General features: G+C 43.5%; 1 protein-coding gene across 2 annotated transcripts in view; it reads left to right on the top strand.

The window, feature by feature from the left end:
* LOC124612952 (atrial natriuretic peptide receptor 1-like) overlaps positions 1-15820 on the top strand; it is a 1199832-nt gene that overhangs the window by 661781 nt on the left and 522231 nt on the right. For both annotated transcript variants that reach the window (XM_047141468.1, XM_047141467.1), the window contains one exon: positions 8572-8710. In XM_047141468.1, the coding sequence (XP_046997424.1) occupies positions 8572-8710 (139 nt within the window). The remainder of the gene's footprint in view (positions 1-8571; positions 8711-15820) is intronic.

Here is a 15820-nt window from a genome sequence, read left to right as displayed (position 1 = left end):
TCGGCTAGGTGCACGAACAGCACAACTAAGAGATATATGGCACTTCATACTTTTAGAAGAGTTCAAAGTCAACCAAATAGAGAAAATAAATACAAGCATGTCGATTTCAACAGTTTTAAATCACCCGTTCTAGTACATATCCCCACACTTAGTGGTAAACCTTATTCCTTCAGTAATTTGAAAGAGTTAATGAGTCATGTACCTAAAAATGCGGTTGAAATTGTTCCAGGTATTTCTCATCAATGTCACACATTATTTATTCCCATCCCTGATAGATGTACGTGGTTCTTACCGCCAGGGTATTTATTTCCAAACAGAAAGTGATATTCGTACCAAGTTTCGTTGAAATCCTTCACAGTAGTTTTGGAGTCGATGTTGAATGTACATTCATACATTGATACATCCATTGTTATAGCACACGATCCATTGACGTTAATATGACCTCTTATGAAAAGCCTGAATAATCACTTTTTGCAGCACGGATCCCAAGTGAAAGAGCTAGTGAGGTTCTGGAAGGTAGCGACAGGGATGTGGAGTCATGCCGAACCTATTGCCATGGCCAATTGTGCCAAGGTTCTCGGTTGGTGATCCATGATGCGATCAGCCCGATCGAAGTGATTCCACAGGTTCTCTGTCGGGTTAAAATCAGGGGTTTACTGTGTGACACGTTGCTGGTAGATGGCATCATGCCGAGTGAAACCAAACTGCTTGTAGGGATGAACATGATCCCCAAATACAGGTACACACTTGTGTTAACCCAGTGCGTCCTCGGAAACATCGAGATCACCCAGAGAATGTTCCGAAAACATTTCCCAGACCATAACGGTCCCTTCTCCGGCGTGGACCCTTCCAACGAAAATTACAGGGCCATACACACCAAAGCCAATTTGTCCAATGGGGCATAAAAGGTGATTCATCTGGAAAGACCACCTGTAGCCATTCAATGGATATTCAAATGCGCTATTGTCATCCAAATTCCAGCCTTCATTGCACATGAACAGCAGTCAGCATGGACGCATGGACCAGCCACATGCTGCGGAGGCCTATACGCAGCAATGTTGGCTGACAGTCGTTGAGCAGGCGCTGTCAGTAGCCCCTCGGTTCATCTGGATGATAAGTTGGTCAACAGTTGCACACCTGTTCTTCCCTCTCCATCCCTCTCCGTCTCCGCAAAGGCCGTCTTTCAAAGCTGTCATCTATGGCCTGTGGTGCACCATAGTTGCCTCGGCGCCGGTTTTGGATAGTGTCATTTTGCCACGCACGATATGCTTTAACCACAGGTAGAACGTGAACAGTTTGCAGACTCTGTCGTTTCGGAAATGCTTCTACGCTTGGGCCGAAATCCAGTGATCATGACTTTTCGATGTCAGAAAATCAATCCAATTCAATTCCTTGCTCCCGCCCCCCTCCCCTGAACAAGCTGTATAAACGTTCCACTGCTAGTGCTGCCACGGCAGTCTGGGAGCGGTTATTGCACGCGTTGACGTCGAACATAATGGTAGTCACACGAACCCCAGCTGTACCAAGCCATTTTCCACAACTCAAGGTACTTTACGCTCACCCTAAAAATTGTAAAAAAAGCAAAATTCGTTAGTTTTTGTTGACTTATATTAACAACATAGTTTTTATAGAGACACTGATGTGTGAGTTGGGTCTAGAACATGAAAATATCTTTTAGCCCATTCTTTTCAGCGTAAATACGGTTTCAATAACATGTTCTACCAATAGGGAGAGGAAAAATGGTTCAAATGGCTCTGAGCAGTATGGGACTTAACTTCTGAGGTCATTAGTACCCTAGAACGTAGAACTAGTTAAACCTAACTAACCTAAAGACATCACACACATCTATGCCCGAGGCAGGATTCGAACCTGCGACCGTAGCGGTCTCACGGTTCCAGACTGCAGCGTCTAGAACCGCATGGCCACTTCGGCTGGCGCGGGAGAGGACATTAAAAACACAAATTCATTTGCCTCCTCCCACTTCCTTTCTTTTGGTACTGCGAAGGTTAATATCACTGAACGTTATGTGTAGAGATACGGATTTTAGCACCACCATATGTTCTTATAAGTTATTCTCTTTTATTTTGCAACAATCAATAATTTTTTCATATGTAGCCTATACACTTTTCACATTCTTTAAATTTATGCTGTTGTGACGATTTTCAAGTATCCTTAAGGCCAGTGGCTGTGACGTCCTGTTGAGCATTGCTTCTTGAAGACAAATTTGCCAGAATTCATAAACGTTCAAGAGTTGTGAAGATGGAGATAAAAAGCTACTTACCTGAAGCCAGTAGTCTCTGTCATTTGCCGTTGTGCTACATATTATTAAAATTTCTCGTTTATGTACTCCAGACAAGCAGAAAAAATAAATTGTCTCACACAAAGAAAACAAATAACATTTCAGTGGTCATGTAGAAATGTAGTTCTGAGCAAATTCAGAATGCATGTAATCTTACAATCTCTCTTGGTCGTTTCACTGTCACGCAGTTCCGGAATTCTACAAAAAATCCCTCAATTTTGGAGACAAAACTGTGACTGTAAAACTATGCAGCCCTTCAGCTGAGTAGGGTGTGGCTAGGCTCGATACACCTATGAAGATTATATGTACAGCGACGAAAACATCTATTATTGATAAGACTTCCAATGTTGTAGGATACTAGACCTGATTTGACTTAGCTCAAGATATTTCTGGAACGCTATGATTTCTTCCGCAGTTAACGAAATAATCATCAGGATCCAGAGCTCGCGCAGAGGAAACTCCCTTGGCCTTGCCTCAAGATTCTGTCAGCTCCAGCGACTTACTGGCGGGCGGACAGCTGCTTAGCTCCGTCTGATAGGACTTCTCTTTTCACGTCGGCTTATACCTAATGGCGTGGCAGCTCGGGCGCACACGGCGTAATCTGACTTTGGCCCATGTTGTGCGAGGAGGCAGCGAAGGCGGAGTCCGAGCTAAACTTCCCCGTGACACCCACACGAGCGTGACACAGATACAGTAGTACCAAGATTTACGGTTAGAAGCAGTTGTACGTAGCTTACGACAGGTAGACAGATAAACTGTGATAACAAAGTAAAGAAGTAGGGAACAAATCTGTAAGGACTATCGAATACAGTGTCCTTCACGTTGATGGGCTCTTAGGTGCCTGTCCTATTCTGTTCCGCAGAAGTGCATTGCTTTAGTGTGTACTTGTGCTGTAAAACAATAGACGAAGCTGCTCGAATTGTATTGAACTACTCTGGTGTGCAGATCCTATGGGCAATAGTAACTTTCGGTCTTCCGAGATTATTTAACCGGGGAAAATCGTAATACAGTCCCTCTTTTCACTTATCGTACGAATTTCGAAATGACAGATACGGAGATTGCCGATCACTGAATAGCAAAAAAGTCTCAATCGCTTAATAATGGAAAGGCATGAGGAGCAGATGAGATACCTGCATGATTTTACAAATATTATGCTAAAGAACTAGGTACCTTTCTAGACACAGCTCATTTTAGTTAACAACGAAGGCAACCTAATGACTGGGAAAAAAGCGCAGATCATTCCCATTTTCAAGAAAGGTCTTAGGGCGGATGCACATAATTATAGGCCTATATCGTTGGTGTCAATGTGTTGTAGAATTATGGAACATGCTTTTACGATCAAGAATTATGACGTTCTTGGAGAAGGAAAATCTTCTCCATAAAAATCAACATGGATTCCGCAAACAGAGATACTGCGAAGATCACTCTGTTCCTCCATGAGATCCATAGCGCAACAGACAACGGCGCACTGGCTGAAACCGTGTTTCTTGACTCCAGGAAGGCATTTGAAACCGTCCCGCTCTGCCGTTTAGTGAAAAAAAGGAGCTCACCGAGTATCCGATCAGGTTTGCGACTGGATTCAGGACATCTTTGCAGACAGGACTCAAAGTGTCACTCTTAACGATACAAAATCTACAGTGGTGCAGATAGTTACCGGAATATCCCAAGGAAGTGTGACAGGGCCGTTACTATTCACAAATGATCTAGTAGAAAGCGCTGGAAGCTCTTTAAGACTGGCTGCAGATGATGTGGTCGTCTAAAAGAAAGTAGCAACGCCGGAAGGAAGTATCGATTTGCAAAATGACCTGTGCCAGACCGGTGAATCTTGAAGGCTCTGGCTGTTGGTCCATAAGGTAAGTAAATGAATTATGCTGCGCATACACGGGAAAAGATTTATACTACTGTACAACTACATTATCGATGACATCATCATCATCTTCGTTTCATCATCTTGATCTTCGTTTCGCCTCTATCCAACATACGGACGGGTTGGAGTATCAATGGTACTTCGCCACTTTACTCGGTCTTTCCACCATTCTTCTTCCACAATTTGGTTCCATAGCAGGTTTCTGCTTCTTGAACTCATTTTTATTGTATCAATCCATCTTATTCTCGGTCTTCTTCTTGGCCTCTTGCCCTCCGTCTTTACCTCCTTCATTCTTCTTGGTATTCTTCCCTCTCCCATCCTCTTCACATGTCCAAACCATTTTAATCTATTCTTTTCAGTTTTCTCAGTCAACTTCTCCACTCAAATTTACTGGTTAACATCTTCATTTTTCACTCTGTCTCTCCTCGTCTTCTCTAGCATACTTCTCACAAACTCCATTTCACTGGATTGTATCCTACTCTCTTCTCTTGTAGTCATAGTCCAAGTCTCGAAGACGCATTGCTTTAAACAGTATAGACCGTAAAATATCTAGGAGAAACTATTCAGAGTGACCTTAAGTGGGATGACCACGTCAAACAAACAGTAGGAAAAGCAGACGACAGATTGAAATTCATAGGAAGAATCGAAGGGAAATGTGACTCATCCACGAAAGAAGTGTCTTACAAGGTGCTTGTTCGACCCATTCTTGAATAACTGTTCATCAGACTGGAACCCTTGACAGGTAGGACTGACAGGAAAGAGAGAAAAGATGTACCTAAGAGCGGCAGAGTTACCGACATGCTAAACAAACCTCAGTGGCAGACGGTACAAAAGAGACCCTGTGGACCACGGAGAGGTTTACTATTGAAATTTCGAGAGACTGTTTTCCGGGAAGAGTCGGAAAACATATTACTTTCTACATCTACATCTACAGCTACATTTATAATCCGCAAGCCACCCAACGGTGTGTGGCGAAGGACACTTTACGTGCCACTGTCATTACCTCCCTTTCCTGTTCCAGTCACGTATGATTCGCGGGAAGAACGACTGCCGGAAAGCCTCCGTGCGCGCGCAAATCTCTCTAATTTTACATTATTGATCTCCTCGGGAGGTATAAGTAGGGGGAAGCAATATATACCTCATCCAGAAACGCACCCTCTTGAAACCTGGACAGCAAGCTACACCGCGATGCAGAGCGCCTCTCTTGCAGAGTCTGCCACTTGAGTTTGCTAAACATCTCCGTAACGCTATAACGCTTACCAAATAACCCTGTGACGAAACGCGCCGCTCTTTTTTGGATCTTCTCTATCTCTTCAGTGAACCCGACCTGGAACGGATCCCACACTGATGAGCAATACTCAACTATAGGTCGAACGAGTGTTTTGTAAGCCACCTCCTCTGTTGATGGACTACATTTTCTAAGGACTCTCCCAATGAATCTCAACCTGGTACCCGCCTTACCAACAATTAATTTTATACGATCATTCCACTTCAAAGCATTCCGCACGCATACTCCCAGATATTTTACAGAAGTAACTGCTACCAGTGTTTGTTCCGCTATCGTATAATCATACAATTAAGGATCCTTCTTTCTATGTATTCGCGATACATTACATTTGTCTATGTTAAAGGTCAGTTCCCATCCCTGCACCAAGTGCCTATCCGCTGCAGATCTTCCTGCATTTCGCTGCAATTTTCTAATGCTGCAACTTCTCTGTATACTACAGCATAATCCGCGAAAAGCCGCATGGGACTTCCGACACTATCTACTAGGTCATTAATATATATTGTGAAAAGAAATTGTCCCATAACACTTCCCTGTGGCACGCCAGAGGTTACTTTAGCGTCTGTGGATGTCTCTCTATTGAGAACAACATGCTGTGTTCTGTTTGCTAAAAACTCTTCAATCCAGCCACACAGCTAGTCTGATATTCGGTAGGCTCTTACTTTGTTTATCAGGCGGCAGTGCGGAACTGTATCGAACGCCTTCCGGGTGCCAAGGAAAATGGCATCTACCTGGGAGCCTGTATCTAATATTTTCTGGGTCTCATGAACAAATAAAGCGAGTTTCGTCTCACACGATCGCTGTTTCCGGAATCCATCTCCCACATACATCTCGCGAAATGACCACGATGAAAACATTTCATAAATTAGAGCTAATACAGAGGCCTACCGACAGTCATTCTTCGCACCCGCCATTCGCCAGTGTAACGGGGTAGGGGGCATCAGTTAGTGCTGCCAGAAGCAGCCTCCGCCATACACAGCTACGTGGCTTACGGAGTGTTGATGTGGATCTAGATGTAGCTGTGTCACTATCGAGAAATGTAGCTCGTTCTCGATGAAACTTGGATCATACGCAGAAATAACTGATACAATTAAGTACAAATGGAAACTGTGGCACAGACACAAATGACACTTTTATTCAAAGCTAGTAATTACAGTGAGTCACCGCGATTCTTGTTGGTGATCTGGATATTTCAGAAGGCCTGACATAGTTGTTAATAGGGTGTGTGGGATCACCAAGACCGGCAGTGCTTGCTCCACGACGAGCTCCCATGCTGGCGGTAGGTTTGGCAAGGAGCTGCTGTCGCAGTTCCTCCACAAGTGCGGTTGACAACTGATGGATGGTCGTTGGTTCATGTAGACTTGCTGTAACACGTCTGCCTAAACGCACTCCATACGCGATCGATGGGATTAACGTCGGGGGAGCTGGCAGGTCAGCCCAATCGCCGAACATCGTCTCGTTCCAAGAGCTTCACCACGTACGTTGTCTGACGCTATCGCGCATTGACATCCATAAAAATGAAGTCAGGGTCGAATGCATCCCTGAAAAGTTGCATATGGGGAAAAGGTACAGTGTCACCATAACGTTCACCTGTGACAACACGTTCAAATGTCTGGAGGTTCACATCATCATGCCTCACCATATTATAACATTTGGAACACAGAAACTATCACCTTAAGCAATACCGGACGTGTTAACGTGGAAAAAGGTGAGGAATATTGTCGAACAACACCGTTCCGGTAGTCCAGTTGTTGTGAGTGTGTAGGAGGAGGGGTGGGGTGGGGGGCACATAACGTTGTATGGGCCGACTTAATCCACAAGGCGGACAACATCTCATAGTAGATATTGACGAAGGGTAATACTTGCATCAACTCGACACTCATCGTCATCATCATCATAAACTAAAGGCTATGCCTTGTCGATTTAGCCACGTTCCTCTCTCCATTGTCAATCTCTTCAATTCTTCATACGATTTTATCCCCATATCTTCTTTTATGTTACTAAAATACGTTGCTCTTGGCCTGCTTCTTGGTTTTTCCCTGAAACTTTTCCTTCATATACATTCTTTAGGAACTGGTTGTGCCTCATTATGTGCCCTCCTTCCCATATAATTCAGCAGCGTTCTGTTCTCATTCACTTCTCTTAAGACCTGTTCGTTACTTTTTCTATCCATCCAGCTTGAATTCGTCATTCTTCTCCATATTCACATTTCCATTGCTTTCGGTCTCTTTTTCTCTGTCTTTCTCAGAGTCCACGCTTCACATCCGTATGTTAAGACACTCCTTACAAAAGTTCTGGCAAACGTTTTCCTACTCTCTAGGCTTATATGATTGTCTTTTAGCAAATTCCTTTTATTTTGGAAATCTTGCTTTACCAAGGCTATTTTTCTCTTTATATCGGTGATACATTTATTGTCATCAGTGATTGTATTCCCCAAATAACAGAAGTTCTCAACCTGCTCTAGAACATCATCGTCTAATTTAATATTAAGTTTACCATTTTCGTTTTGTCTTCCCTACTATCATAGTTTTTGTTTCCTTCTTATTTATTTTTAGATTAAATTCTCATAGGATTTTGGCAAATTTTAGCAACATAAAATCAATTTCCTTTTACTGAGTCAGCAAGTACTACTATGTCATCTGCAAAACGGATACAATGTTTTCGTTCCCAGTTAGTTTTATTTCCTTTGGTTATTCTTTCCAATTTTTCAGTGGTTTTATCAATAAATAAGTTGAACAAACACGGTGATAATGGGCATCTTTGCCTTACTTCCTGCCTTATTTTTGCTTTCTTCTTCACACCATTCATTTCTGTCTCTGTTTCCTGCCTTTTATACAGGTTCCAGATTAATCTTCTGTCCCTCCAATCAAAATTTATTTCCTTCTTGATTAGAGGGACGGAAGATGAATCTGGAACCCGTATAAAAGGTAGGAAGCAGAGGTAGAAGTGAATGGTGTGAATAAGAATGCAAATATAAGGAGGGGAGTAAGGCAAGGATGCCCAGTGGAACAGTGAAACATGCAAAAGAACCACAGAAACCGCTTCATCAAAGAGGTTCTCTAATGGATGTAATTTTAATTGCATTCCGAGTTGCCACAGTAGTCGTTTTCTCCGTTTCAGACGGTGGCCTACTACATCGGAGCGAACCGGCAGTTGGAGTACGTGCCGGGGAAGTCCATCCACTGGGCGGGAGGCCGCACCGAACCGCCGCTCGACGTCCCCGTCTGCGGGTTCGACAACTCCCTCTGTCCGGACACCTGTAAGTACCAACCACTGCCCTGGCTCCCCGTCTAGCGCTGACAAGTTGCTAACTCGGCATATGACCTTGTTACAAACTTTTCGTCGCTTTATTAATTAACACTAAATTGGAGACATGTATAGAGGTACATAGTAGGTCTTACTAAGTTAGAAGATAAATATGCCCAGATAAACAGGGATTTACCCTCATCTAGTAACGATTCTCCCAAAGCCAGAAGGTCGTTGAGCCTGACCAATGCGCACGCTCAGTTTACTTTTCTCGGTAAGGTTGGTCAGTATCGTGACGGCCAGTCCAGCTCAGTGCATCGCAAGCAGATACATGTGTGAGAGGTGAACACTCATGCCGCGTTGTTTGGAAGAAAAGAAAAAAAGTTCTGTCTGGATCGTCATTTAAGGCCATTTTGCTCACTGGGAACATGTACATCAGTTTGATTAAAAAATAAATAAAATAAAATAAATAGATGTAAGAATTAAAAAAATGGAAAGAGCATAGGGTTTGACCAAAAATATTTACAACAAGAAATGTATATCTAGAAAAACAAAACTAAAACACTACACCAGAGTGGTACGACCAGAATGTTTATATGGATCTGAATGCCTAACGATAAACTATAAGACGGACAAACTATAGATACTGGAAAGAAGGATTATTAGAAAAATAATGGGTGCAATGAAAACTGCAGATGGCTGGAAAATAAGAAGTAATGAAGAGATCTACAAAAATATAGAGAAAATATCTGAAGTAATGGTCAAACGAAGATAAACCTTTTTTGGACATCTCTACCGAATGGATGGAAACAGACTAATAAAACAAATACTCCTATATTTCTGGAAGAAGAAATCGACAATAGTATGGATTACAGAAGTAAGAAAAGATCTTGAAAGGAACAACATCAAAGAATCAGAAATAGCAGAAAGAAACCGTTTTAAAAACAAAATACTAAATGTGGAAGGCTTTTAAAGCGGAAGAAATAAAAAATCGGGAACAACATGGACAGAAGAAAGGAAGAGACTTCATGGGGAGAAAATGAGGGAATACTGAAAAAATAGGAAACAACAACAAAGGAAGAAGAGGAACTGAAGTTGTTAACGTGATCCTAGTTGGTCAATACGATTGCAAAAAAAAGTAAATAAATAAAATAAAATAAAAAATCTGTAGTACCGGGTGGTTTTAATGAAACCTTCCGAATTAACACGTTGCAACACGGAAAATAATTACCGTGCGAGTACCAAACTTGGTAGCATTAATGTCGAAGACATGGTGAAGAGAAATAATGCGGAATGAATCCAACTGAAACACTTTTAATGTGCCGCTACACTACATCATACCATTAATACCGGTACCATTACTGCTACAAAGGGGCTCAATATGGCACCCATGAGTGTGCAGAGGAGTCTGAAAGCGCAGGATTGCATTCTGCACAGCAGAACGAAGCATGTTCTTAGGTATGCTGGCTACCTCTCTTTATATGCGGCGCTTCAGATCAGCACATGTTTGAATGTTCCGTTGGTAAGTCCTGTCCTACAGCTAGCCTCACAACCAGAAATCACAGGGGGCGACATTTTGTAAGAATACCATTTGACAGTGGTTCGAAGCACCTTCCGTACAGTGGACCAGGGATGTTCAACTATCGTGACACAGCAAGCTCACTGCCTGAGTATCGGGAATTGAGTGCAGCGTTGTCTGCCATAGCAACAGCGATTTCATCGACCACCTGTGGTGCCACCGGTCGTCGGCCTCTTCGCGGAGCGACACCCACTTCCCCACTTGATTCGAACTGCTTCACCATGCTCCCATGCTCCGCAAAGCCTGTGAGCGGTGGCGAGGGGGGGGGGGGGGGGGGGGGGTGGAAGAGGACCCTTCCGTAATCTTTTCAGCCGGCGATATTCTCGAAGTGCAGCTGCAGCATTGCTGTTGTTTCGATAACAGAGCTTCATCAATTATGCCCTGCCCCTTTTACCCAAGCTCATGATGACACGTCGAAAAGTGCACTGATACTGGTCAGGTTGTGATTATGAATCACAATGACTGATAACGGCATCTGGTGGCTGAACTGGACCGTGGCGCTGTGACGCATGGAAATCATGCACCCCATACTCTGGATATTAATGCTACCAAGTTTGGCACTCGTACGACAATTAGTTTCTGTCTTCTAACGTGTTAAAAAGGTAAAGTTTCATTGTAACTATCCGATATTACAACGACACTGAAAACAGCATTCACCCTAACTCTTGATCGATTGGTCGAGAATGTAAAAGCAAATCCACGGATTCTGCAGAAAACACTATCTAGGATTACTGTGGTGCCCGTAAGTTGTATATGCTGATTATATGGAGAAATTAAATTTATAGTCTGGTCAAGTTAGTGGTGTAGTTACACTACTGGGCATTAAAATTCCTACACCAAGAAGAAATGCAGATGATAAACGGGTATTCATTGGACAAATATATTATACTAGAACTGACATGTGATTACATTTTCACGCAGTTTGGGTGCATATATCCTGAGAAACCACTACCTAAAATAACCCCCTCTGGCCGTAAACACGGCCTTGATACGCCTGGGCATTGAGTCAAACGGAGCTTGGATGGCGTGTACAAGTACAGCTCCCCATGCAGATTCAACACGATACCACATTTCATCAAGAGTAGTGACTGGCGTATTGTGACGAGCCAGTTGCTCGGACACCATTGACCGGACGCTTTCAATTGGTGAGAGATCTGGAGAATGTGCTGGCCAGGACAGCAGTCGAACATTTTCTGTATCCAGAAAGGCCCGTCAAGGAACTGCAACATGCGGTCGTGCATTATCATGCTAAAATGTATGGTATCGCAGGGATCGAACGAAGGGTAGAGCCACGGGTCGTAACACATCTGAAATGTAACGTTCACTGTTCAAAGTGCCGTCAATGCGAAAAAGAAGTGACCGAGACGTGTAACCAATGGCACCCCATACCAGCACGCCGGTTGATACGACAGTATGGCGACGACGAATACACGCTTCCAATGTGCGTTCACCGCGATGTCACCAAACACGGATGCGACCATCTTGATGTTGTAAACAGAGCCTGGATTCATCTGAAAAAATGAAGTTTTGCGATTCGTGCACCCATATTCGTCGCTGAGTGCACCATCGCAGGCGCTCCTGTCTGTGATACAGGGTCAAGGGTGATCGCAGCCATGGTCTCCGAGCTGATAGTCCATGCTGCTGCAAATGTCGTCCAACTGTTCGTGCAGATGGTTGTTGTCTTGCAAACGTCCCCATCTGTTGACTCAGGGACCGAGACGTGGCTGCACGATCCGTTACAGCCATGCGGATAAGATGCGATAGGCCGCAATCCGACGTTTATCAAAGTCGGAAACGTGGTGGTACGTATTTCTCCTCCTTACACGAGGCATCACAACGTTTCGCCAGGCAACGCCGGTCAACTGTTGTTTGTGTATGAGAAATCGGTTGGAAACTTTCTTCATGTCAGCACGTTTTAGGTGTCGCACCGGCGCCAACCTTGTGTAAATCCTCTGAAAAGCTAATCATTTGCATATCACAGCACCTTCTGCCTGTTGGTTAAATTTCGCGTCTGTAGCACGTCATCTTCGTGGTGTAGCAATTGTAATGGCCAGTAGTGTTGATAGCGACCAAGTGCTACATACGAGGGCATTAGGAAAAGAAACATTTCCAAATATATTGTAAAAACTCGTAAAGCTTTTTAAGGAAAACGGACTTCATGAACATTCTACATCTTTATTCTTCATGTCTAAATTTTCAACGCTCTGACGCTAAAGGGCAACGAATAGTAGCGTGCAATGTGGCGGTGTCTGAGATAACCATGTAGGTACCTGTGAAACAGCGTGATCGTGTTGCTAACCGCAGATGAGTTCGTCCACACGTGGCGCTCCCTCTCTTTCATTGTGACAATGCCCGACCCCATACGAGGGCTGCTACGCCCTGGGTTCTCTGTCATCGACCATCCTTCATACAGTTCCGACATGGCACCATCCGATTTTCATCTGTTTGCAAGTCTTAAAGAACACCATCGAGGACTTCAATTTGATAGAGATGAAGAGGTGCAAGCAGGGGTGAGGTTGCTAATGCATCAGCGGTGTCAAACAGTCTGCAGTGACGGTCTCAACAAACTGATCTCTCGTTAGAAGATATATGTTCCTCGTCAGGGTCACTAAGTTGAGAAATTAATATCTGAACATGAAGAATGAAGATGTAGAATGTTAATAATGTTCGATTTATTTAAAGAGATTCAAGAGTTACTTTTAATACCCCTTTGTACTTGCAATGAAAGTTAGGTTAAACGTTGACTGAATATTCAAGCTGCCTGCAGCCCATGGGATCATTCTGGTCTCTACCTTCTTCCTCCTACTGTCAGAAACTTAGTTTATATAGCAATTTAAATAATTTGTGTCAGGCTGATATGCTTCTCCTTTGTGCTTTAAGTGATACGTGGGCAGGTATTTCCTTGTGAGTTTTCGGCCATTGACCACAGACGTTAAGTATATTGGTGTACGTTGGACAAAACCATCTGAACATTCAGGAACAGCGTCAGTGAGTGATTCGAAACAGTCGTTAACAGAATTACTTGAAACGGGTATAATATTCCCCACATCCAGTCCTCCGCAGTATAGTAGCAGATACTTCCCTTTTTGCAGAATTTTATGACAAGTCGATCCCATGTCTTAAATGCCCGCTTCTAAGGTAAGTTCCGCCGAAGAACTAGTGAATAATTTGCAGAGCAAGGCTACGGACGGACCTCTTTACAGTTGATAAAGTAAGCGAGCTTGGAACTTGCACTGTCTGTTTCCAAAAAGGTGGATCCGTAAAGTACATAAGCTATGGGCTTCACCCACAGTAGTTGTTGTATCCATTTTCCCCGAGATAAAGGCATAAAACACTCGTTCCTGTTCGTAGTTTTGCATTGCGGTAAAAATGAAAGTGAATGTAAGTTACAGCTTGTTGAAGGAACCGTTTTGCTTTGAATCTTGGCGGTACCAGTTTGCTCGGTTCGCTAGATTTTCCGTCCTAAAGCGGAAAGAAAACCTGCCATAGAGGCAAGGTGATAAGTTGAGTGATATATGGGTAACGGAACGAATAATCCCCTTCATAGCTGAAATGTATAGAACTGGGTGTAATTATTATCTGAGGAGTAACGACAAAAAAATTTGTAAATTTCGAAAAACCTAATTTATGAAACACGAGTGGACGCAGCATTAGGCAAGCTTTGTGATTGAATTGAAGAGTTTCTAGCAAATAGAGCACTGCATATCATTCTTATCTGAGAGACATCTCCCGATTTAAAAGTAACTTCGGGCGTAACCCTAGGGTGTGTTACAGAACTACTACTTATCGCTATATGTATAGACGACATAGTGGATACTTTTCTGGTTGTATAGAAAATTAGCAACGCTTGAAAATTGCAACGAAATGCAGGAACACCTACAAAGCATCGCTTCTTGGTATAGTGTTTCTAAATTATTGTCCGTAAACAGACAGAAAGAGCCATTAGTGTTTGATTACACGACTACAGAACAGTCATTGGAAGCAGTTAGATCCATTAAATATGTGAGAGTATGCGAACGTAGTGACTCAAAGTCTAAAGACCACGTAGAACTAATCTCAGTTAAGGCCGATGCCAGTCTGAGATTCGCTGGAAGAACCGTCGACAGGTGCAATCAGTCGACAAAGGAGAAATCCCACAAAACCCTCGTTCGGGCAACACCTCAGCATTGCTCGTCAGTATAGTACCCTTCAAAAGTGAATTAACTGACCGGACACAGAAGAGCCGAGAGCCTGCATTCCTGAAAGAGTCAAATAATATATCGCTGAAACTACATAAATCTCTCGAAAAGACGACGAAAGTAAATCTAGTTAGATCTGAACTACCACGGAACCTTACGAGCAATCGTTCTTTCAGCGGACCATTCGCAGCTGTGACAGGAAAGGGCCAGAGTGAGACTGGTACACGAAGTAGCCACCGTCACACCTTAACATGGTTTGCGGAGTATAGACCTAGATATAGACTTGGAAACACTCATGTCTGTGGCTAAAGTATGACAGGAAAGACAGGCGGCAAGATTTAGAGCTCTTGAGGCAGAATAGAGCTATGAAGACGTCTTCTAAGCATCTGTAGTATTAAAGCGTGGTCTTGTGAAAAATGACCCGAAATTTTTAGGATCATAATTGATAATATAGTAGACGGTCGTAAACGGAATACTACGAGGTAAGAACTAATGGTCGGGAATGAATATTGAATTTCTCATTGGTATAAACAACTTGCAACTTAAGCAAGAAATTAAGCCCATAGCAGCTGTTCATATTGACAACCAAGAGTTGCAGTATATTCACTGCAACGTGATTCAAGGACAGAACGTTACTCTGTGTTGACTGTCAATAACGCGTTGTCCACATCTTGCCAGTGTGCAGGCATTTATTAGGTTTGGCAACGATTAAATGAGTGTTGAATGTCCTGAGCGATATCATACCAAATTCTGTCCATTTGCAGCGTTAGATCTTCATAATCCGGAGCTTGTTGGAGGACCCTGCCAATAATGTTCCAGACACTCTCGTTTGTGGAGACATCTGGCGACCTTGCTGCCCAAGGTAGGGTTTGGCAAGTGCAAAGACGAGCAGTAGAAACTCTCGCTGTTTGGAGGTGGGAATTATCTTGTTGAAAAGTAAGCACCAGGTGACTTTCCATGAATGGCAACAAAACGGGGCGTAGAATATCGCCGACGGGCCACTGTACTGTAAGGGTGCCGCAGGTAACAATCAAAAGAGCCCTCCGACGAAAAGACTATCATTGTTGGTTGTTCGGCCGTATGGCGGGCGACTGTCATGTTGGTATCCCATTGCAGTCTGGGACGTCGCCAAACACGTCTTCGCCAGTTTTCGGGGCTCAATTAGAAGCGTAGTTCATCACTGAAGACGGTTCTACTCCAATCAATGACATTCCAGGCCGAAGAGGTATCCGGAGCCGCCCCAGATAACGGTGGGATACCAATGTTACTGTCATGCACCAAACTGCCCGACAGCCAGGAGTGATCGTGTGGGGTGCCATTTCTTTCCAACATTTCGATTATCTCAGCGGCACCCGTACAACACAGG

This window comes from Schistocerca americana, chromosome 4, assembly GCF_021461395.2.
Source record: "Schistocerca americana isolate TAMUIC-IGC-003095 chromosome 4, iqSchAmer2.1, whole genome shotgun sequence".
Taxonomy (NCBI): domain Eukaryota; kingdom Metazoa; phylum Arthropoda; class Insecta; order Orthoptera; family Acrididae; genus Schistocerca; species Schistocerca americana.
The sequence above is the reverse complement of the archived record's forward strand: the minus strand, read 5'-3'. Positions and strand labels throughout refer to the sequence as shown.